Genomic DNA, 24,876 nt, shown 5'->3' with positions numbered 1-24,876 from the left:
AGGGAAGGACTTTGGACTCAGAAGGACTGGGCTCATGTCAGCCTCTACCGCCCACTCACCAGTGACCTGGGGCGAGGTATACCATGTCCCTGAGCCGCAGTCTCCCGATCTGTGAAATGGCGCGAAGCCCCTTCCTGCGGGGGTGGGTGGGATAGTCAGTGGCGTATCCAGAGCCCCTCGCCCAGGTCAGACACGTAGGCCTCCCCAACTGAGACCTTGTGTCACATGGGAGGTTTTTAAAATGTGTATTCTCAAAAGGCCAAGTGGGCCAGGTGTGGTGGCTCATGCCTGTAATCCCAGCAGTTTGGTAGGCTGAGGCATGTGGATTACTTGAGGTCAAGAGCTCAGGACCAGCCTGGCCAACATGGCAAAACCCCATCTCTTCCAAAAATATAAAACTTAGCCAGGCGTGGTGGTACACACCTGTAATCCCAGCTACCGGCTCGCCGAGGTGAGAAAATCACTTGAACCCGGGAGGCGGAGCTTGCAGTGAGCCAAGCTCACACCACTGCACTCCAGCCTGGGTGACAGAGCGAGACTCCATCTCAAAAAAACAAAACAAAACAAAACAAAATCAAAAGACCAAGTGACTACATCTGAAAACGTGACTCTACTCTGTGTGGGTGTTTGGCTAGAACTGAAATCGGGCCTCACTTCACACCCCTGCCGCTGAAATCGGGCCTCACTTCACACCCCTGCCGCTGATGCTCTCCGGAACATGATCCCTGGGGGCTTCCTCCAGCTCACCTTGTTCCTTGCCCCTTGAAAGGCACTCGGACTACTGACCTTCTCTTTGATTTTTCATCTTTGAGCGTAACTGTAACATGGGAAACAGTGAGGCAGAAACCCGCAATCAATGGTGTGTTGCCTTTACAAGTGGATTTTTCCCTTCCAGCTGCCAGGCGATCGGATGGGGAGGATGGAAGCTTCGACCAGGATAACAGGAAGGTAATGCCAGGGAGCAGATCTGGCTTAGAAGGCTTAGAACAGCCTTGCTCAGAAAGAAATCGGTTTTGTGAGGGCTTCTCCAACAGAGACTTCGAATCTTTCTGTTACATTCTTTTCCTTAGGGGCCCTGTGAGGCCAAAGGTAGGAGGCCTTCCATCAGTTTCCTTCCTACATTTAGGATGCACATGTCTCCTACCAATGTCCTGGGTATGTGCCCATGTGACTTGGTTATGGTTCTGTGACTGAAGAGATGTGTGCTGTGAAAGAGAAATAAATCCAAGTGCATCCTTGGGGCATCCATTATTCTAGGATAGGTTCAGCAGACGTTTTTCATAAAGGGCCAGAGAGTAAGTACTTTAGGCTTTGCGGGCTGCACCATGTCTGATGCAGCTACCGAACTCTGTGAACGCAGCTGGAGCCGAGGCACGAACAGGCATCTCTGTGTTCCAACAGCACGCTCGTGACAAAAGCAGGCTGCAGGCTGGGCTTGGTGCTTGGGCTGAGTTCAGCCTCCCTGGCTCCCTTCACCTGTGCTAGGGCTGGAAAGCAGGGCTGTCTGTGGGGAGAGCCCGAGGCTGGACTTGGGCAGCATCCCTCATTCTCCCCGTGCGGAGCCCGGTGGGCTCCTGGCCTCCCAGAGCCTCAATGTCTGTGTCTGTAAGAGGGGGCAGCTCCATTTCCCCCAGATGCTCCGTGTACCTGGATAGCGTCTGGATAGGTCTCACTAAATGGTGAGATTTTTATTGGAAGCTGTGTTTCTCACATAATGAGTTTTCTCACAGCGGGGTCAGCTCGGATGTTAGAAGTAAGGAAGCGACAAGAACGGTCCAGTGAGATGGGCCCCCTGTTGCAGATGACCTTGAAATTCGCATGACTTTGTTTTTTACCTTCAGCAGAAGAGCAGCTGGCTGATGTTCAAGGGAGACGCAGACACGAGGACCAACTCTCCAGACCTGGACACCCAGTCCTTGTCCCACAGCAGCGGGACCGACAGAGACCTTCTCCAAAGGATGCCAGGGGACAGCTTTCACTCACGTGAGTGGTTCTTTTGAAGAAGGAGTTGTGATGTGCACAAAAGGCCTCGCAGCACATGGGGTCCCATAACTCAGAGCAATCCCCCCAAACCTAAGCCTTGCCTGTTAAAAAGCGGAATAGCAAGCCCACAAATCTAAGGGCCGACCGGATGGGAAAGTGGGGCTTTTGCAGTTTGCCGGCTTCCCAAGAACTGTCCCCGAGCCCGTGTGCTAACGAGGGCCATGCCTGCATGTCCCCTCACAGATCTCCAGGGCCTGCAAGAATGCTGAAACCCAGATCTGCTCCTGGGCTGTTCGGTAGAAAGGTGTCTGGGCTCCTGGGTGGAAGTCAGGGCCTGTTCCCCTCAGAGCAGCCATGGGCATGGTCCGGCTGATGAGTGCAGACTTGGAGTTGGTGGCGGCACCATCCCTGTCCCCTGTGACTCATCCTGAACAAGGCACGGCCTCAGGCTTCATAGAGACAGTGATGGCGTCTGCCTGACCCTAGGGGTGTTATGAAGACTGAATCAGGAGTGATTTTCAAATGTAGAGAAAACTCCAGATAATGCTGTTTGCTTCCAGCCACTGTAAATCATAGGTGAAAACCAGCAGCAAGCATGGCCAGACTCACTCAGCACCTCCCAGAAGTGGCCTGCGGGTCTCAGCTGGGCTGGGGGCAGTTTTTATGGGCAAGGCATGGGTTTAGCTCGGAAGCAGGGGCTGGAAGAGGATGGATGGGGGTGTGAGAGCAGAAGAAAGACCTGACTTTGCAGTGAGGCAGTCCCAAGTTCAAATCTGAGCTCACCACTGACCGGTCGTGTGACAGGGGCCAGGTGTTAGGAGACTAGAACTGGGTATGTGTGTGGCGTTCGGCCGGCCATAGTAGCTGCTCAGTAAACGGAAACTGTGTCTCATCCTCATCCTCATCCTCATGCCTGCAAACTGTAAACCGTCTTACTTAACAACAAAAGTAGAAAAGTGTTTCAATGTGACAGGAAAGAGTGAAGACACAGAAGCTTGGAAACGATCATGTGTTAAAGAATCGCTTTAAACAAAGGAAGGTGTGTTGCTTGTGTATGATCTCTGTAAGCAGATGTCCGTGCACCCCTCGGGCCTCTGCCCCCGGGTGCAGCTTTGTAAACACCAGGATCCCAGAGGTCAGGCACAAGGTTGACGTTGCCATGGGAAAACCACCCCACAAAAAACTCCCCCAGAGGGAGAGGGGTTCACCCCAGATAGCAGTGTGCTCCTTCCGGAGGAACTGCCTGTCTCATATGCAGGCAGGGCAAGGGGGCTGTGGGGCTGGTCCACGTGTGCCTGCCTGTGCCCCCGTGGGCAGCTGCATGCCAGTCCTCCGGTCCCTCTCTCTCGGATCCCAGGAATCCCTGCCGCCAGCTGGTGCAGCACCTGCCTGCAGGCCAGGGAACATTGGCCTGGCTCGTGGCCCCTCTGCCCTCTGCACTCACGTGTCAGATGCCGTTGTGTTTGGAGGAGGAGGACTCCTCTTGCACCCCAGCACGCTCCCCACCAGCTTCCCCAGCACCCTCCCCACCTTGCTCAGTGTCCCAGCATCAGGGCATTTGCCCTGCGAACCAGGAAATCAGTGTTTGGGGATCTCAAGGTGGCATCGTTCAGCTGAGTTCAGTCCTTCCCTCGCCAAGTGGCCGGCAGAACTCTGCAAGGCTGGGGCCATACTAATGGCCTCCCCGACTGGATGAGCTCCCTACAGACTCTTCGGGGAGGCCAACTACTGTCCCCAGAATTCCCACTGACATTTGTGGCCTGCCTGGGACTCAGGACTAAGAGAGGAGCGGGGGTGCTGTGTGGGAGAAGCCGGACTAGAGACAGGCTGCCCGCTGTGACCCCCATACACCTGATACACTGTGTGACCTGCACAGGTGGCCTTCACCTCATGCACTGCTTCCTCGTTTGAAAATGCCAGAACGTAGGTGCCCTGGAGTTGCCCCAGGAGCACACAAGCCTGGTGGGTGGCCGGCCCTGCGAGGCCCGGAGGCCATGTCAGGTGTGTGGATGGGCTGGTCACTCAGTGGCAGGGGCCTGTGTGTCAGCCCCGCCTCTTGCCGTCACATTCTTCTCCCAGGTTGCCTGTGCAGGCGCATGCAGGCTGCAGCTGCCTCCATCCTGGCGTACTGGGTCTGCAGGACTCCAGTGGCCCGCGCTGCACTCATGAATTCCCCGGGGAGATTCTGCTGCAGCACAGACATGCTTGTCCTTCCTCTGGCCGTGCCTGCTTGTGAGGATGTGGCTATGATGCTGTCCTTCCTTCGCTTTCTCCTGGTGTTCTAATGTCACTTCCTCTGAGCAGGAAACCCGCTGTGTCTAACCATTCTGATTGTGCCTTTATTTCTGTCCCGATGGCATTGCCTTGTTTCCCGATTTGCATGGAAATGGCAGCGAGGACCCAGGCTGCCGGCTGTGCCTGGATCAGGTGAGCCTTGCCGTCTGTGGCCTCCTGAGGAATCCAGGCGGGAAGGGGAGCACACGGAGACTGAGAGCCAGCCACCCTTTTCTCTCGGGGTTCTTTTGATTATCACCAAGTAGCCCCCAGACCTGAGTCCATGAGCACCAGTTCCATTTGCACACAACTTTTACTGGACAAAGCGTTTGCACACAGCAAGGCACGCCACCTGCACCCCGGGACGTCCATCTGTAGCGCGCCCAAGGAAGGTAGGATTGTGACACCCAACACAGTGGGCACTCAATAAATGTCTGTTGAATTGAAATGCGTTACATTCAACGGGTATTTATTGAGCACCCACTCTGTGCCAGACGCTGAGCAGGGCGCCGAGGGGGACAGAGAAGACGAGAGCAGCCCCTGACCTGGAGAAGCGTGCAGGGAGCTGGGAGAGGCAGAGACGCCGACAGAGCGAGCGCACGCGCATCCCGCCGCCGCCTGCCCGCTGGGCACCTCTGTGGCCTCGCAAGGGCCCAGTCACAAACTCATCTCACCCACAACACCATCTGCACATCTCACCCAAGACTGAATTCATCATTCAGACCTTCATCCATCCCTCCACCAGATACTTACTGAGCACCTACTATGTGCTGGTCATGGTGCTAGGCAGTGGAGAGGCAGTGGTGAGCATGGCCCAGTCCCCGTTCCCCAGCAGGGAAGCCAGAGGACTCTATGACGGTGACAAACCAGGGAGCCATCCCCATCCCATTAGTTCCCAGCAGGCACTGCCACCCCTCCAAAGAGGGCATCATATTGAAATCTACATTTTACTATCAACTACTTTTCTGTTCTGTTTATATTACACATAGTGCATTATCTGGACTATGTGCAGAGTAGTTTATATTATGAGTGCACCTGGTTTCTGCACAGGAAGGGAGGCTATTGAATTTCTGTTGTAACACGTTTTCTAGGACAAGGCTCGCTGCCCTGGGGGAGAAACACAAGGTGGTGTGGACTCTGCGTCCCCAGCAGTCAGGCCTGCTACTGCTTGGGGTCCCACATTCCTAGCTCCTTGAGACCCCATCCTCTCTTTTGAGGTCTCCCACATCCCACCCTCGAAGGTCAGAGGCATATCAGCATAAAACAAACCCCCTGGGCAGCTCGAGGCACTGCCCAGAGGACTCAGTGGCCCCTAGAAAGGACCCAGCACTTCCAAAGGGAATAAGACCCTTTCCTCAAATCCCAGCACATAAGGCACATATGAGAGGTGGGAGGATGGGAGCCAAGGGTGGTCTGGCCAGGTTGGAGAGGGGGTGAGGAAAGCTCTGAGTTAACCTCCACGGCAGCACAGGGAAGGCCCCAGTTGGGGGCACTTTACCCCCAACCTACCTGTGGCTTGGCATTTTTCTGTCACCTTCTGTGTGTCCTCTCGCTGTGGGACCGGGCAGAGTCCCGTGTCTGGTGGGATGTGCTTGTCTCTGCTTGTCTCCCCACTGCCAGGTCTCTGAGCCTGTTGGGAGGGAGGGTTAGGAGACAGCGCCCCTGCTGCAGCTTTTCTGTTCCTGGGAGCAGAAGGGAAGGCGGTGGGTGGGGGCCGGGGCAGCGGTGGCCTTCCTCCTTTCCCCTTTTACTCCTCTGGAGCTACAAGGTGGGGCAGAAGAGTTCTTCTCACGTCCCTTAGTCCGTGGTCGAAGGAAGAGGCTCCCTGACGTGCAACTGTCAATCTCGCGAGGGTATCTGGTGGGAAGGGCAGGGCACCTGGCTCAGGCTTAGAGACGTGAGACCCCCTAGGGGTGGAATTCACAGACATCAGAACTGGAACAAGAGGGTCAGGCACGGTGGCTCAAGCCTGTAATCCCAGCACTTTGGGAGGCCAAGGCGGGCGGGTCACGAGGTCAGGAGATCGAGACCATCCTGGCTAACATGGTGAAACCCCGTCTCTACTAAAAAATACAAAAAAATAGCCAGGCGAGGTGGCGGGCACCTGTAGTCCCAGCTACTCGGGAGGCTGAGGCAGGAGAATGGCGTAAACCCTGGAGGCAGAGCTTGCAGTGAGCTGAGATCTGGCCACTGCACTCCAGCCTGGGCGACAGAGCAAGACTCCGTCTCAATGATATAAATGATGAACTGATGGGTTCTGACGAGTTGATGGGTGCAGCACACCAACATGGCATAAGTTTACATATGTAACAAACCTGCACGTTATGCACATGTACCCTAGAACTTAAAATATAATAAAAAAAAAAAATAAAAATAAAAAAAAATAAAAAATAAAAAATAAAAATAAAAATTAAAAAAAAAAAAAAAAAACTGGAGGAAGACCATAGTGGCCCATAGACAGTGGGTGGGAGCTGCCAGTGAACAGATGCAGGCAGTCCCCAACTTCTGACGTGGGACTGTGTGACTTTCAGCTGGCATGAAAGCAATGTACATTGGGTGGAAAACGTACCTCCAGTACCCACACATCCTCCAGTGCCCACACACCCTCCAGTACCCACACACCCTCCAGTGCCCACACACCCACTCTGTTTCTCACTCTCAGTGCAGCATTAAGCGATGACACGAGACTGCCAGCCCTCTATGATGCGCCAGGCTGTGTGTGCACTAGATGACTTGGCTGAAGGCTAATGCAGGTTTCTCAGCATGTTTAAGGCTGGCTGGGCTAAGCCATGATGCTCGCTAGGCTAGGTGCATTCAATGCGTTTTCGACTTATGGTCTTTTCATCTTACTGGGTTTATGGGATGTGATGAGCCCGTGGTGAGCCAGGGGGCATCTCTCTGTATTTCATGAGTGCTTGGTGTGTTCCGGTGCTATCCTGGGTGCTGGGGACAGAGCAGAGGCCAAAACAGACAAAGTTCCCTGTCTGTGGAGCTGACATTCTACTGGGGGCTGGGAGACAGACAGAAACAAGCTGAAAGTGAGTTAATCAGTGCCCTGTTCTAAGAGGGCTAGAGAGGGCTGGGGGAAGGGTGCGCTTTCAAATACAATAAGTAGTCAGGGCAGAGAGACGGTGCCTGGCACGGCTTGAAGCGGGTGTAGCCTTGAATAGGGCCGGTATATGGGGGAGGGCATTCCAACTCCCCCAGGATGGAGGCCGGGCCGTGGGTTAAACGAACAGTGAGGGCCATGCATCCGGTCACACAGCAATTTGCGTGCCCTTGAGAGGACCCAGGCCTGGCCTGACTCAGGGTTTAAGCAGCACAGACAGCCTACAGGCAGGTCTGGAAGCAGGAGCAGGGCGGCCTTGGGAAACCGAGACAGTAAGGGTGGCAGGGGTGGGACTTGCCAGAAGCTGGTGGAAGCAGGCCAAGGTCCAGTCAGGAAAAGTCTGGAGTGCAGTGCCAGGGAGGGAGACGTTGGCACGACACGAGTGTGAGAGGAGATGTTGCATTTTCTGTGTTTAAAACATCAGAAGGCAGCTGCACACACAGTGGACTGGAGGCTGCTCAGCCAGGGCAAGAGGAATTGTGGTACCCACAAAAGCATCTGGGGCCCTGAAAGGATCTCACTGGCAGGGCCCGCATGGGGGCAGCTCAGGGACCACTGGGTGTGGGAGTGATAGAATCAAAGAAGACACTGGGTTGGCTCTGGCGCAGGCCGGCAGAGGCCACCTTTACTCAGAGATGGGATGGGAAGCAGGTGTGTGTCTTCACGTTGGCTGGGAGAACCTGAGACATCCAGGGGGGTTGCCAGGGGGCAGATGGAGCTCAGAGGAGAGGTCCAGGCTGGAGGCAGAGACTGAGGGTCCCTGCCTCCCAGATAGGACTGGAACCATGGGAGCTGGTAGCCCCAGCCACTCTGACTGTGAGCACGTGGCTGTGTCCTGAATGTGTGTTCCTTTCTAAAGAGGGTCTGAGACCCAAATAAGGTGTGATCTCCTGCCTGGCCCCCGGCCTACTCCTTGTCAGCGTCCTCCCATCTTCCCATCTCAGCGAAGCTGGGAGGAGACAGAGAAGGAGAGAAAGAGAGAGAGAGAGCACACACATGTGTGTGCTGACAAGCAGGCAGGTGGGAAGGTGCCATCGCGGGGCAGGAGACTCCACGGAGGAAGTGGGGAGGAGCACCCAGGAGGGAGAAAGCCAGGAGAGGGAGTGGGCCAGGGAAGCAGGGAAGGGGATGGCCAGCAGGGCCAATCCTGGGGAAAGGGCGTGGAGGGACAGCCCAGGGAGAGCTAGGGGCTCAGGCGTGGCCACACTGGCATCCAGCTGGTGGCCGGAGGGCCCCTCAGTACAGAGGCTATTAGGGAGGAGTGGCCAGCTGGGGCCACAGTGATGGCCTTTCTGGAAGGCCTGGCCTCCTGCTGGGTGGGCAGAGTGCTCTCTGAGACCCCAGAGAGAGCAGAGGGAGGTCCAGAGGTCAGGGAGAGGACTCCAGCCCAGGAAAAGATGCTGTGGCTGGAGGTATACACCACCCTGGGGTCAGTGGCCCCAGGCAGAGCATGCTGGGTTCTGGAGCCCCAGGAAGCAGCCACTACCATTGGGTTGGCTGGAGACTAGCTTTCAGCTGGAATCCCCATGCCTCCCCGTGCCCAGCAGGCTTACCCATGCCTAGGGACTGGACAGGTGTGGCCTCCCAGTTCTGCGGGTAGCAGCACAGGCCTGGGTGGCACCCTGTGTCCCTTTGGGAGCTCACGTTATCTCACAGCCACAGCCCCAGGGCCTCCTCTGTCCTCCTCCAACGGTGCCTGGGCTCTGGAGAGCCCCACCCCACACCAGAAGCTCTGCCTCCCTCACCAGTCCAGCTGGACGGGCCTCTCCTTCACCACCACTCAGGGATGAGGGGTGTCTGCCTTCCTCAGATGGAGACACCAAGGCTCAGAGAGGGGACCCGAACTTGTGCAGCACCACAGCCTCCAAACCTCCTGTCCAGGCACCTGGGAGCAGATGGGAGCTGCCCAAGCGAGGGGCTCACCGGTCAGGTGTCCACAAAGCAGACCCAGATGCTGTGTAAGTCACAGTCCTCTGCCCACAAGATGCCCAGCCTTGAATGTCCAGCAATGACTTTGACCTCTGATGAGCCAGCCTGGAAGAGGACAGACCCGCAGAGAACAGGCTCAGGGCCCTGGAGCATGGATCTGTCACCTGTGTCCTTTTCTCCCCATGGACTCTTAGTGCCTGGGAGCAGTGTGAGAGTCCCGTGCCTCCCGTTCCCAGGCAGCGGCCTCGCCATCCGTGCCTGTGATTGGCCGCGTCTTCCCAAAGGCTCCGGGGACAGCTCCCTGAGCAGCAGCCTTCCTTCCTGGGAGCCAGCATTCGTTCTGTGGGGTGGGGGACATGAAGGTGGCCACCCTGAATACCAAGCCGCAGAACTGTCCAGAAGAGCACATGAGGGGGCCTCAGAGAGTGCTGCCTGAGGGCGCTGGTCCACCCACGATTCAATCCCAGCCTGTCCATTGCTGTGTGACCTTGGGCACTGCATGCGGGCGCTGGTCCACCCATGATTCAATCCCAGCCCGTCCCTTGCTGTGTGACCTTGGGCACTGCATGTGGGCGCTGGTCCACCCATGATTCAATCCCAGCCCGTCCCTTGCTGTGTGATCCTGGGCACAAGAGAAACTTCTCTGAGTTTGAAGTTCCCTCATCTGTAAGAACAGGGATGATCCAGTCCTGCCAGGGAGCATGTGGCGGTTGAGGAGCTTGCACGTGAGCACACGGGGATCCTGTGGGCTGACCCCGAGGGATGTTGAGGCTCAGCACCTCCAGTCCACAAGCCAGGCCATGGCAAGCCCTCTGTGGTCATCTTGGGCCCGTCTCACTTGCTTCTGAAGTCCACAGCTCAGACCAGCCAAGGGGCCTCTTGTTCACCACTGCTCAGGGATGAAGGGTGCCCGCCTTCCTCAGATGGAGACACCAAGACTCAGAGAGGGGACCTGAACCCGTGCAGTGCCACAGCCTCCAAGCCTCCTGCCCGTGCACCCGGGAGTGGGTGGGAGCTGCCCAAGCGAGTGGCTCACAGGTCAGGTGTCTGCAAAGCAGACCCAGACACCATGTGAGCCACAGTCCTCTGCCCACAAGATGCCTGGCCTTGAATGTCCAGCGGTGACTTTGACTTCTGATGAGCCAGCCTGGAAGAGGACAGACCTGTGGAGAAGAGGCTCAGGGCCCTAGGAGCAGGCCTGGTGGGATGCTGAGGGCAAGGTGGCCATAGCAGGCTTCACAGAGGGGAGGCGGCGGGCAGCCTGGTTAGGCTGAGCTTGGGCATGGAGCGGGTAGATATCCAGTGCCTGCAGGGCCACATGTAACTGGCATCAGGACTACCCAGTTGCCCCCATGTGCCTGGCCCCCTACCTGCCTTCTCCCTGTGGGTCTCTCTCTGTAATACACACACCCCGCCTCTTGAAGGCTGTCTGCTTCCATCTGACACGCATTAGACCCACATGCCTGCAAACCCACACCAGGGCACACTGGCTTGGGAGTAGATGGGGTTACTGGTTCCTGAAGCCAGGAGCCCTCCTCATCTCAGCCTCTCTAGTCAGTAACTGACCTTGAACAGATCACTTGGTATCATTAGGTGTCAACTTTCTCATCTGTAAAATGGGATCATGTTTAGTGTGTAGGTTGGTGAGAGTCAAGTGAAATCTCTGAATACGTAAAGGGACTTTTTAAACCAGTGATTCTTGGCTGGGTGCAGTGGCTCACGCCTGTAATCCCAGCATTTTGGGAGGCTAAGGCAGGCAGATCACCTGAGGTCAGGAGTTCGAGATCAGCCTGACCGACATGGAGAAACCTTGTCTGTACTAAAAATAGAAAATTAGCTGGGCCTGATGGCACATGCCTCTAATCCCAGCTACTCAGGAGGCTGAGGCAGGAGAATTGCTTGAACCCAGGAGGTTGCAGTGAGCCAAGACCATGCCATTGCACTCCAGCCTGGGGAACAAGAACAAAACTCCATCTCAAAATATTAAATAAATAAACCAGTGATTCTCAGCGCTGGCTGTGCACAGGATCACTGGACCTTTAAAATGTGCGGATTGCTCGTCCTCCCCAAGAGAGGCCAACTTTAGGAGCCCAGACAGCAGCCCAGGGGCTGAAATCGTGTCATCTCGTCTCTCCCTGTTCTTCTCTGCTACCTACAACTAAACAGACCTGGAAATGATACAGCAGACGGTTGGTCACAGGAGAACTCTAAAGGTGGGAACAGCAAAGTGGCCTGGTGAGGCAGCCTCAGGACCTCAGGGAATAGCAGCCCTGCGTGCCCACTCCCACCCCCACCCAGCGTCAGGAGGTGACCCAGGCCTGCAGCCTCCCAGCCTCCCATGCAGTGGCAGAACGTGATAAGGCAGGTGTTTTCCTCCCGCAGCCACACTAGCAGATGGCCAGGTAGCCAGCAGGCACCCCGCAGTCCTGAGAGTGAACCCAGGGACATGGTCTCCACCCATGGCAGGCATCTCCCACCCCCACCCAGTAACACAGGACACCCCAAGAAGGGCATTTTATCCCCACGGGCAGCACCAGCAGGGACCAAGTGGGAGGACCGGCAGCTCCAGGTGAATCTAGCAGACCAGAATAGCATTTCAGCAAGCATTCTGAAAAGCAAACTGTCATTAAAACCACAACCTCCAAAAGACCAGGCCGTACACGCGAAACCTAAACAGGGTGACAGCCTGCTCAAATAGAGGATTTAACACTTAACAAGATTAGTCTCCTAACATAATATCCAAAATGCCTAGGATACTGTAGAAAAATTACCCATCACACCAAGAAGCCCGAAGATCAATGATTTGAATGAAAAAAGACAGCAGAAGGCCGGGCGCGGTGGCTCACGCCTGTAATCCCAGCACTTTGGGAGGCCGAGGTGGGTGGATCACGAGGTCAAGAGATCGAGACCATCCTGGTCAACATGGTGAAACCCTGTCTCTACTAAAAACACAAAAATTAGCTGGACATGGTGGCATGTGACTGTAATCCCAGCTACTTGGGAGGCTGAGGCAGGAGAATCACCTGAACCTGGGAGATGGAGGTTGCAGTGAGCCGAGATCATGACACTGCACTCCAGCCTGGGTGACAGAGCAAGACTCCGTCTCAAAATATATATATATATATATATAAAATAATGGCTGAAAACCTAACAATTTTGGTAAAAGAAAGAGACATAAACCTACAAGTTCCAGAAACTAAGTGAGTCCCAAAGAAAGAGGATAAACCCCAAAAATCTGCACCAAGACATATCATAATTAAATTTCTGAAAATTAAGGATAAAGAAAAAAATGTTGGCCGGGCGCGGTGGCTCAAGCCTGTAATCCCAGCACTTTGGGAGGCCGAGGCGGGTGGATCACGAGGTCAGGAGATCGAGACCCTCCTGGCTAACACAGTGAAACCCTGTCTCTACTAAAAATACAAAAAACTAGCTGGACGCGGTGGCGGGCACCTGTAGTCCCAGCTACTCGGAGGCTGAGGCGGGAGAATGGCGGGAACCCGGGAGGCGGAGCTTGCAGTGAGCCGAGATCGCGCCACTGCACTCCAGCCTGGGCGACACAGCGAGACTCCGTCTCAAAAAAAAAAAAAAAAAAAAAAAAAAAAAAAAAAAAAGTTGAAAGCAACCAGAGAGAAAAAACAGGAGAAACACCAATTCGAGATTTCTCACCAGAAACCACAGAGGCCAGCAGGAAGTGCCCTGACATCTTTCACGTGCTGAAACAGCAGAAGTGTCCGCATGAATCCTGTGTTCAGTGAAGTATCCTGCAGACCTACCCCTAAGGAATCGTCTCCAAACAGAAAGGAAATGATAATAGAAGGCTTGGAACTTCAGAAAGGAAAGAAGAACATTGGAATAGTTAAAACCAGGGACAAAGCATGATAGACAGCCCTCTTGGAAAGAATCATATTCTTACATCACATTGGATGGTTGAAGCAAAACTTCTAGAACCATCTGATGCGGGTGCTCAAAGGAAACAGAAGACCTCCCTGAGACAATTGCAGTCAAAGTGGGAGGATGACACAGGCTTCATGGAAGAAAGGTTTCCACCTGCGTGTGAAGCGGTTAAAAGTCAAGACCCGTCAGTGGCAGCCTGGGCACTGGGAACCTCACACGCTGTCCAGGTGACTCCAGGGACAGGCAGGTGGAGGCCCTCGGGCTTAAGAGGGGTGCAGGACACCACCGAGGGTGTTCTCTGTTCTCGAGGCGGTAGGCCAGTGTGCATCAGAATGGTCTGGAAGCCTTATAAAAACACAGATCCCTGGACCCCAGCCCCAGAATTCTGACACAGGAGGTCTGGGGTGGGGCCCAATAATTTGCATTTTTGACAAGTTCCCTGGCAAGGTTGCGGCTGCTAGCTGGGGATGCCAATTTGAGAACCACCCCTGTAGCACATTTGCTGATAAGGACCTCCCGCTGAGCTGGAGGGACCCTCGGGATCCCAGAGCATGCCGGGCTCTGGGCATAAAGGAGGAGGCAGGTGTCTCCTGGAGGAACCCCAGGACTGCAAGGCAGGCAGCCTCGTCCGGCATCCCAGGGCTGCCGCTACCTGGCTGGGTGACCTCAGGCAGGTTCCTGCATATCTCTGGGCCCTGACTCCCCTTCTGTACATGAGAAGAGCTGGCTAGGCCTTTTACCTGGGGGTGCCTCGGAGGGGCTGGGAGGGGCAGGAATAGCCCCAAAGTTCTGGCCCCCACCCCTCTCCCCACATCTGTCTTCCCAGCTCTTCATTTGCCTGTTTTGCATATCAGCGTTCACATAAAAGCTCGCATGTCGAGGGAGTTCCTCTGCTAAGATAAGTTTGAGGACCTTGATCTTGATGTTTAAGAGGCCTACCTGACCCACATGTGTAACTTTCCACTGGCTACCCTGTTGCAAACAAGTCCCCAGCTGAGGCTCCTCCCATAGGCTTCTCTGTGTCCCCATATGACCTTCATGGAATTTCTTCTCTGTCCTCATTGAGTCCGTGAGGAACCCCCAGATGAAACCCCCGGGAGAAGCATCCTTTGCTCAGCAATGAGGTCCCTGGAGTGGGCGGGTGGGCAGTTCTGTGCACAGAACCTGCCTTGCCCCTGGAGACACGGTTCTTGCTAAAGACATGCAGCCTCGTGAGCACTGAAGGATGTGAGCCACCTTCTCCTCGGAGGCCTCATGGGCAGCCTGGCAGCTCCCAGGAGTGAATGTGCGCATCTGGCCCTGTACATGGCTGGCCTGCGCCACTGGGGCCCAGTACTGGGGTGACACCCGCAGATGAGGCAGGTGTGGGCTGTGCTCTTTAAGACCCCACAGGCTAGTGGAAAGACAGACAGTTTAGGGACTCAGGACAGGTCTTTTAAGGATGCTTCCCTGGGTGTGGAGGGCCCTGCCTCTCCAGGTCCAGGCTCTGCCCCTTCCTTTCCAGAATGCAACCACGCCCCCTCTGAGCCAGGCAGGCGTTCACTTCCTCCCTGCTGTCCCATCACATGGTGTTGAAGAGGTTACTTTGGAGGTCTCAAACTTCTAGCAAGCTCCTAGGCCCATCCAGAGCCAGCCAGGCCCACCCAGGGCCAGCCAGGGACACGAGTGATGGAGGGAGCTCAAGGGAGCTCAGTGGGGGGCTGGGAAAGGCTGCCCCCTCCTGGCAGCCCCAGGGAGCCTTGCCCCACAGGGAATCCAGAGTTCGTTGTCTCAGACCAGCCCTCTATTATTTCACGAGAAGCTAGAAATTTGGATTTTACTATGAAGCCTCTCAATTGCAAGCAACTCAGGATTTTATTTATTTATGTATTTGTTTTTAGAGACAGGATCTCACTCTGTCTCCCAGGCTGGAGTGCAGTGGTGTGAGCATAGCTCACTGCAGCCTGGAGCTCCTGGGCTCAAGGGATCCTCCCACCTCAGCCTCCCAAATAGCTAGGACCACAGGCGTGCACCACTGCAGCCATCCGTTGCTTTGTGTAGGGGTGGTCTTGCTATGTTGCCCAGGATGGTCTTGAACTCCTGGCCTCAAATGAGTTTCCCTCCTTGGCCTCCCAAAGCTCTAGGATTACAGGCGTGAGCCAATATGCCCAGCCAAGAAGTTTATTAAAGTAAAATTGCCTCCAGGCCCCATGTGCTTGGTGGTGGGCCTCCATTTGCCACCTCTGGCACAGGATGGCACAGCTCTGCTGTTCCTCCAGGGTTCCAGAGACTGTGTCCCTTCCTGACTCTGCCCAACTCCCCTGTCTGTAAAGTGAGGGGCTTGGCCCAGGTGCCAGGTGGTGCCCAGGCCAGAGCCTGTTCCTGAACACAGGGGCCAGCTGGGCTGAGGTTCTGTGGCGTTTCCGGTGTCATGGGCAGGCTCAGGACATTACCCCTCCGTGGCTTCCTCCTCAGTCAGTGCCCTGGGAACAGAAGGTCACCACTGAGGCAGGGCATGGTCTTCAGGGGTCCTCCCCTGTGTTACTTGCCCAGCCTTGTCCACCCCGGTGGGAAGCCCCCCAGGGCTGCACCCCCCTCGCTGCTGCACCTAGTCTGCGCGCGTGACAAAGCTGTGCTGTGTCTGTTTCAGGATTCCCCTATTCCAAATCTGACCCTCTCCCAGGACATGGAAAGAATGGCTTGGACCAGCGGGTAGGTACTGACCCCTCCCTGGCCACGGGGTACTAACGATTGCTGTGAGGCCGAGCACGCTTCCCACAGCTTCTTGACCATGCAGCAGGAGGAGAGGCCCCAGGGACCCTACGGCCCACTGCCTCTGCCTGATGCCCACCCAGGGGCTGCCTCTGCCACCACTGCTTTTTCCCTACCAGGACTGGACCAGACCTAGGCAACACCCTCCCCACCCCGCCTCCCTGCCCCCGGCCCCAGAGAGACCTCAGTGTGTGGGAGCAGGGGAGACAAGGGCCACCCACAGTGATCAGGCCCAGCTCCAAGAAGCCCCTCCTAACCCTCTTCCTCCTCCTGTGGCGCTGAGCCTGACAACCTTCAAGGGCTGTTGCATTTGGTGAGCCTGTGTGAGCCAAGTGGCCACCTCCTTATCTGGGATGGCCTGGCCTTCACTGCTATTACCGTTACCGTGATTACACCAAATAATCCTTAGCATCCAAGGCTATTGCTTGAGGCTGCACGGAGATTGGATTAACTCGAAGTCAGGCTCTTTGGCTGCCCCCAGCTGAAGGCTGGTGCCATCTCCTACCCTGAGTTTGCTGACTCTTGGGGCATCTGAATATGAGCCCAGAAAATATGGGGGCTGATTGCCTTGCAGAGGGGCCAGGTCCTGTTCCCCAGGACAGTTAACGCCTTAGGAAGAGCTGCTCGTGTTTGTTCCTCTGCCCACAGCCTCACAGGGGTCCCCGGTGAGGACCCCTAGGGTGGGGCAGGCTTGCTGGTCCCAGACCTCCCAACACACAGATACACACACACAGCCCAGGGGTCTCCCCATTGCACAAGGCAGCCTCGTCCTAGTCTGGAAATTTGTTCATAAACAGGCAATTCACCTCTCAACAGAGGCCACTAAAAAACGAACCCCGTCTTTGTTGCACTGGAGCAGCCTTGGCTGTGTGTAACCCCTGGATGGCATCCTCAGGCAGGTACTCTCTCCAGGGGCAAGGCCACAGGACACCATCTCCAGAAGCCGTGGGTGTCCTCTTAGGCCGGCATTTGTTCTTTCCATCTCCTTCAGGCTCTGTCAGACCTGCTGCTGTGTTTTTGTCCAAGGCCCAGCCTCCCTGGATCTCCCCCAAGCCCATCCTCCCCAGATCTCCCCCAGGCCCAGGCACCTCTGCATGATTTGATTCTAGCCAACCCCACCCCCACCCAACGAACTGCTCTTCCCATTCTGGAATGGGCCTCACTGGGGACCATGCATGTGGCATGCTTCTTTGAATTTTCTCCAAAGGAATTCTCCACTCTTCTTCCACATGGAAAGCAGGGGAGATAAGAGGGCTGGACCAATGTCCACAGGACTCCTACGACACCAAGATGTGCAAATCCCTGAGCTCAATGTTAGGGATCCTGGGGACAGTGGGAAAACTGTCTAGAATGTTCCCTTCTCAACTGGAACAGCTGTTCTCTGACCCTGGGGCTGGTGAGCGCAGTGTTCACAGTCCGGACCAAGCCAAGGTGTTCCACCACCCGAGTGAGGTCCTGGAGACTTTCCTCAATATATAGAAGGAAAGCGAGAGAACAGCACGCTCTGCATTTGTAGTCTTGCATCACTGACGCCGGGGCTGTGCATCCTCTGGGAAGGTTCTTCTCTAGGCTCACGTGCTAAAATGGTGCAAATTGATGCCTCTCAGCATCTGCAGAGAAGGTCGTGGTCTCCAGATGCCGCGCTGTTTGAGAACAGCCGATCCAGACATTCTGGCAGGGACGGTCTTCACTCCCTCTCCTAGAACTATTGAGAGCAGAACCTCAAGCTTTACAGAATTAAGAACTAAACTTGTGTGAATGTGTTTCTCCTGCAGACTCAGGGGTGGGAAGGAGAGCATTAGCCGATGTGCTCTCTGCATGTGCTAGGAGAACTGATACCCACGGAATTCATCATCACGTGGAGATTCTTAGCTTTTCACATTGCTTCTGGGGGAGATGGGTGAACATTATTAGCAACTTTGGTTTGGGATTCTCTTTTCCCTGCTAATGTTCTTTCCTATTTTTTCACTCTTTCTAAGACTTTTATGTACTGTTATGCCTGTTTCTCAGTGAGAAGGCCAGATACTTGATCTTTCACATGACCAGCCTTTTGCAGGGCGGCCCTGCTCAGCACCTGGACTCATGCCCTTCCCCTGGAGATGCCCTGGGAGTGCGTGTCCATGCCCTGTTGCTGATGGCCTACTAGTGCTCCTAAGTCATTTCCTAGGTTGTTTCCTGATTTGCCTTTACTTCCAGAAAGGATTCTGGGTGACCTCAAGCATAGATGCAGTGAGACCAAAATCCCGTGAACACCAAATCACAAAGGAGGAGAGGAGGAAACTATAGGAGAAAATTACATCAAAAAACAACAACAAAAAAATATTACCTGAGAGGCAGGGCACAGTTGCTCACGCCTGTAATCCCAGCACTTTGGGAGGCCGAGGCAGGCAGATCACTTGAGGTCAGGAGTTCAAGACCAGCCTGCCTCCCCATCTCTACAAAAATTAAAAAATTAGCCAGATGTGGTGGTGGGCACCTATAGTCCCAGCCACTTGGGAGACTGAGGCAGGAGAATTGTTTGAACCTGGGAGGCGGAGGTTGCAATGAGCTATTATACCACTGCACTCCAGCCTGGGTGACAGAGCAATACTTTGTCTCAAATATATATCTCATGAGAAAAGCTGTCAAAGCTTACCTCTGAGCTTCCTGGTAGCCAAGGCATAGAGGCAATCATGGCAGTGACGTAGTCCTCACTGTCTGATGGAAGAGGGGAAATTAGTTCATCATGGGAAGCAAAGGCTTTCCTGGGTGTTCTTCCAGAAGGATTTGTTACAAGAGCCTAGTGACCCAAAGCACAATATGTCCTAAAGGTCATTAAAATGTCCTAATAGCCAAGCCTGCCACAGTGCCTGATGCATGGTAGATGCTCATAACCTACCCATGAAATGAATAGAGAACAGAGGCCTGCTACTGCTCTCCCTGTGGATGAGGCAGTAATGACTCTGACAGGTACCACCTGTCTGTTAATCAGAACGTGACCACTGGCGGCAGCAGGTCCTTGTGGTAGCTCCCTGGAAGAAGGCCCATTCTGAAAAAGTATAGTGCTGAATGTGAAGAGACTGAGCTGTGCTATTAAAAGACAGAGACTGTCAGGTTGGATTTTTAAAATCAGATGTGTTATCATAATATGCACACTTAAAAACTGCTTTTAGGCCGGGCGCGGTGGCTCAAGCCTGTAATCCCAACACTATCAGAGGCCGAGATGGGCAGATCATGAGGTCAGGAGATTGAGACCATCCTGGCTAACAGTGAAACCCCATCTCTACTAAAAATACAAAAAAAAATTAGCTGAGCTTGGTGGCGGGCACCTGTAGTCCCAGCTACTCGGGAGGCTGAGGCAGGAGAATGGCGTGAACCTGGGAGGCGGTGCTTGCAGTGAGCTGAGATCATGCCACTGCACTCCAGCCTGGGTGACTAAGAGAGATTCCATCTCAAAATTAAATAAATAAATAAAACAAATGGGGCCGGGCAAAGTGGTTCATGCCTATAATCCCAGCACTCTGGGAGGCCGAAGTGGGTGGATCACTCAAGTTCAGGAGTTTGAGACCAGCCTGGCCAACATGGTGAAAACCCATCTCTACTAAAAATACAAAAATTAGCCAGGCATGGTAGCACATACCTAATATCCCAGCTACTTGGGCACAAGAATAAAGAATGCTTGAACCCGGGAAGCAGAGGTTGCAGTCAGCTGAGGTTGTTCCACTGCACTCTAGCCTGGGGCAACAGAGCAAAACTCTGTCTCAAAAAAAAAAAAAAAAAAAAAGACAAATGTATCTAGTGAACAAAAAATTAATTATGTACATAGAAAAATAGTACAAATAGCAAACAATCGAATAGGTATATGAAAAACATTTATATCTCTTGAATTGGATTTTCACATGTTCAGAAAATATTTATTAAAATATTTATGCATGTGACTACAAGACAGGCATTAACAAATTTAAAAAGTTTGGTATTTCCAAACTGTAATGCTGCAAAGAACACATGCGTTAGCATCAGGCAGCCCTGGGTTCAAATCACAGCTCTGTTTTTGGGCAAGTTACTTAAATTTTCTGAGTCTCTATTTTCTAGTCTTTTTTTTTTTTTTTTTTTTTTTTTTTTTTTTTTTTTTGAGACAGAGTCTCGCTCTGTCACCCAGGCTGGAGTGCAGTGGCCAGATCTCAGCTCACTGCAAGCTCCGCCTCCTGGGTTCCCGCTATTCTCCTGCCTCAGCCTCCCGAGTAGCTGGGACTGCAGACGCCCGCCACCTCGCCCGGCTAGTTTTTTTTTGTATTTTTTAGTAGAGATGGGGTTTCACCATGTTAGCCAGGATGGTCTCGATCTCCTGACCTCGTGATCCACCCGTCTCGGCCTCCCAAAGTGCTGGGATTACAGGCTTGAGCCACCACGCCCAGCCTATTTTCTAGTCTTTAAAAAATTATCCTTACTTCTTGAGGGTTTTTTTGAGGACAAATAGTGTTATAGTTGTGAAATTTTTTATAAGCTCCATAGCATGGTTCCCACATGAGTAACTTTAAAAAGCAATTCCTACTCTGTCTTGCTTCCACTAGCTGCTGAGTAAAGTAACACATTCCAATGTGAGCTTTAGCAAGAAAAGAAGGGTGACCGGTGGCAAACGGCCATAATCTCAATTCCAATTAGCAATTTCAGTATAATTTTTGGAAAATAAAACACATGGGCTCAAATATTTACAGTCCCATGTATTTGCAGTCCCATGTATATGATCTAAGTCCCATGTATATGATCTCAGGCAAGTTGCTTCGTCCCATGTATATGATCTCAGGCAAGTTGCTTCGTCTCTCTCAGGCTCATCTGTAAAATGACAGAGCTCACCTCCTGGAGTTGCCGCAAAGGTTAGAGAACGTATGTGCAGAGCCACAGGCACATAAGAAGTGCTAAACAGCCTGGGTGCGGTGGCTCACGCCTGGAATCCCAGCACTTTAGGAGGCCAAGGCAGGCAGATCACCTGAGGTCAGGAGTTCGAGACCAGCCTGGCCAACATGGTGAAACCCCGTCTCTACTAAAAATACAAAAATTAGCTAGGCGTGGTGGTGCATGCCTATAATCCCAGCTACTCGGGAGGCTGAGGCAGAGAATCGCTTGAACCCAGGAGACGGAGGTTGCAGTGAGCCGAGATCACGCCACTGCACTCCAGCCTGGGTGACAGAGCGAGACTCTGGCTCTAAAATAAAAATAAGTAGTAAGGTCGGGCGCAGTGGCTCAAGCCCGTAATCCCAGCACTTTGGGAGGCCGAGAAGGGCGGATCACGAGGTCAGGAGATCGAGACCATCCTGGCTAACAAGGTGAAACCCCGTCTCTACTAAAAAAAATACAAAAAACTAGCCGGGCGAGGTGGCGGGCGCCTGTAGTCCCAGCTACTTGGGAGGCTGAGGCAGGAGAATGGCGTGAACCCGGGAGGCGGAGCTTGCAGTGAGCTGAGATCCGGCCACTGCACTCCAGCCTGGGCGACAGAGCAAGACTCCGTCTCAAAAAAAAATAAATAAAAATAAAAAAATAAGTGGTAAACAAATGGGACAGGTAAATCATGTGTTGCTTTTAAAATCCCCGGTGCTGCCACTGAGCGGCGTAGGGGAGTCAGCCAGGAATATACCTGGTGGTGCTGCCTTTGTGGTGCCCTCTGGCCACTTAGCTCTCCTGCTGGTCCACACATAAAGGCAGTAACTCAAGACCCCTTGCACCTGAAAGGCCTTGCACACCCCATCCCCACTTTGCACTTACAAGACCAGAAGTAGACCCCACTTTCCCTGCTCTAGACCTAAAAAGTATTCCCCCTCCTCCACCTGGTAGATGCCTCATCTCTGCCGTAGAGTCTCCACCTTATCTCAGAGGCTGGAAGACCAAAGGAAGCTGGTTTTGCTGCTGGAGAGTTTCCAACTGTCCAAGGTGAAAGTGGTGCCCTGTGAGTTTTGGAAGCTCATTATGCAGAGCAGCGGGCACTAGGGGGCAGCATTTCTCTTTCACATCAGACGTGCCAGGCGGCAAAAGCAGGTTGCTTTGCTTTATGCTAGAGGTTCCCTGACCAGAACAGGCACCTGGGGTGCTAGTCTGAATCTAAGAAAATGTATTAAAACATTGTTCTTGAGTGGAGATGGTGGCTTACATCTGTAATCCCAGTGCTTTGGGAGGCTGAGGCAGGAGGATTGCTTGAGGCCAAGAGTTTGAGACCAGCCTGGGCAGCAGAGCAAGACCCCATCTCTACAGTTTTTTTTTTTTTTTTTTTTTTTTTTTTAGCCAGGTATGGCCAGGTAGGATGGCTCACACCTGTAATTCCAGTGCTTTGGGAGGCTGAGGTGGGCAGATAGCTTGAAACCAGGAGCTTAATACCAGCCAGGGCAACAAAGGGAGACTCTATCTCTACCAAAAACAAAATACAAAAATTAGCCAAGTGTGATGGTGCGCACCTGTAGTCCCACCTGCTCAGAAGGCTAAGGTGGGAGGATTGCCCAGGAAGTGGAGGTTGAAGTGAGCTGAGATCGTGCCACTGCACTCCAGTCTGGGTGACAGAGCCAGACTCTGTCTCTTAAAATTAAAAATTTAAAAATGGTTGCATGGCCAGGTGCAGTGGCTTATGCCTGTAATTCCAGCACTTTGGGAGGCCAAGGCGGGCGGATCACCTGAGGTCAGGAGTTCAAGACCAGCTTGGCCAACATGTGAAACCCCATCTCTACTAAAAATACAAAAATTATCTGGCCGTGGTGGCGGGTGCCTGTAATTCCAGCTACTCAGGAGGCTGAGACAGGAGAATCGCTTGAACCCTGGAGGTGGAGGTTGCATTGAGCCAAGATCGCGCCATTGCACACCAGCCTGGGTGACAGAGCGAGGCTCTGTCTCGAAGAAAAAAAGAAATTATTTGTGAATACTCCTAAAGGGAAGAGTTATTTTGTGAAGTGGTGGTGAGAGGACCCTGGCTCAGGGTCCAGGCCCAGAACTAGGGTGAGGGAGCAAAGCACTAAAGAAAAAATGCAGTCAGCCAGGCGCGGTGGCTCAAGCCTGTAATCCCAGCACTTTGGGAGGCCGAGACGGGCGGATCACGAGGTCAGGAGATCGAGACCATCCTGACTAAGACGGTGAAACCCCGTCTCTACTAAAAAATACAAAAAACTAGCCGGGCGAGGTGACGGGCGCCTGTAGTCCCAGCTACTCAGGAGGCTGAGGCAGGAGAATGGTGTAAACCCGGGAGGCAGAGCTTGCAGTGAGCTGAGATCTGGTCACTGCACTCCAGCCCGGGTGACAGAGCAAGACTCTGTCTCAAAAAAAAAAAAAAAAGAAAAGTAAAAAAGAAAAAATGCAGTCAAGATAAGTCAGATTTTAATGCAATATTTTTAGAAATCCAAATTAATGCAAAAAAATTCATGATAAACAAAATACCAAAAATGTAAATAGAGACTGGTTCCAGTCCTCTACCTGGTGCTTACCCAACTCGTGAGCCTGACCCTAGCCCTCTGACTCCAGCTCTGCGTCAGGAAGAAGGTCCGGCTTCCCTCGGAGCCTCTGTTTTCCTGTTTCTGATGAAGGGCTTCAGACTCCGTGCTCTCTGAGGTCTTCCTGCTCTCATGCTCTGTAGGTTATAACCGGCTCCTCACTGATCGCCTACTGCAAAGCTTCCGTTGAAAACACTTTCCCCTGTAACAGACCCACTGGGCTGAGCGTACCATCTCTCCTTTGGCTGCAGAGCTCTCCCCGCTGAAATGTGATCCCTGTACCCAGTTTCAGCAGCGCTGGTGGACAGCCCTGACCCCGTTTGAGAACCCATTCCAGGTGCTGGGGAACGGAGTGTGAAAAAGACATTTTCTTCAACAGGCTCCGTCCACCGGGGGCAGCCAAGGCACAACCACGACAGAGCGTGGCTCAGGGTTCATAGTGCAAACCCCAGGTGCCAGCGAGGTGCAGGAGGTGGGCAGGGGCAGGACTGACAGACCCCTGCGAGGTCTCCATGCATGCTTTAGAGGGTGGGGAACCCTCCATAGAGGTTTGCAGGACGTGTCGATGATGCTTCCAGGTGGACAGAAGGGAAAGAGTTACGACACTAATGGTTGCAGTGCACTGAAATGGCAGAGTTTGCTGATGAATGCCACGAGCACCTGAGACAGGTGCAGGAGCTCTCGGGCCCATCACCCCTCAGAGTGTCACCCTTAGTCATTGTCATAGGCACCGCCACCTTGTATGGGGGCTTACAACATGCCGGGTCACGTGCCGGGGCCTTACAGACAGGGGCTCCTTTAACCTTTGAAACAGTCACACACATAGCTGCCGTGAGTACCACGGTTTCCAGGGAGGTAGGAGCCCCCTCGTTTTGGAATATTGGGGGTGGATGGACTTTGACTCACACACAGCCGCATGCGTCCATGTCGCTCTAAGAATACCCTAGGAGTTCCACGATCGTGCACAGTGCCAGAAGACGGCAGCCAGTCTTCCCCCTTTGCCATCTTGCAGGAAACAGAGGGCCCCCGGTGGACCCTGGGGCTCCCCGAGCACCTGGGACAGCACTTTCTAGGCGCTGTGCTCAGGAGCCCACCGTGTGGAGGGGACAGATCACCAATGGGGAACCGCAGAGCACCATGCCTAGCGCAGCGTGCACAAAGAAGTGGTGCTGAGCCCCCCGCTGTGATCCATGCCAGCTGCAGAGCGGGGAACCCAGGCACCTGGGAGGAGCTTTCAAACGGGGTTGGAGCCATCCACACAGGAAGGGTCTGTGGAGCCGCCCAGGCGGTGGGCATCCTATGAGCAAGAAAGCTGGCCAGTCTCACGGGCGCAGCATCCTAGATTCTCCTCTTCCTGAGCCACCGTTGCTGTCCTTCTATCACCTACGCCCCACCTCTGTGCTCAGGACACCCTACTCCCCAGTCAGTGTGAGGACCACAGCCTCCAAGAGGCAACATCTCCTTTTCCCCGCCCACCCACACGCCCTCGTGCCG

At 53.8% G+C, this 24,876-nt stretch overlaps 1 protein-coding gene across 29 annotated transcripts in view; it reads left to right on the top strand.

Annotated features, from left to right (window-relative positions):
• Nucleotides 1-24,876, top strand: part of ABLIM2 (actin binding LIM protein family member 2) — a 193,940-nt gene that overhangs the window by 148,859 nt on the left and 20,205 nt on the right. For 9 of the 29 annotated variants that reach the window (XM_010370010.2, XM_030924633.1, XM_030924555.1 and 6 more), the window contains 3 exons: nt 896-948; nt 1,842-1,983; nt 15,819-15,880. In XM_010370010.2, the coding sequence (XP_010368312.1) occupies nt 896-948; nt 1,842-1,983; nt 15,819-15,880 (257 nt within the window). Of the gene's footprint in view, nt 1-895; nt 949-1,841; nt 2,001-15,818; nt 15,881-24,876 lie in introns of those variants that run through there. The other 20 variants (XM_010370015.2, XM_030924668.1, XM_030924678.1 and 17 more) reach the window with 4 other exon arrangements.

This window comes from Rhinopithecus roxellana, chromosome 2 (assembly GCF_007565055.1).
Source record: "Rhinopithecus roxellana isolate Shanxi Qingling chromosome 2, ASM756505v1, whole genome shotgun sequence".
Taxonomy (NCBI): Eukaryota; Metazoa; Chordata; class Mammalia; order Primates; family Cercopithecidae; genus Rhinopithecus; species Rhinopithecus roxellana.
The sequence above is the reverse complement of the archived record's forward strand: the minus strand, read 5'-3'. Positions and strand labels throughout refer to the sequence as shown.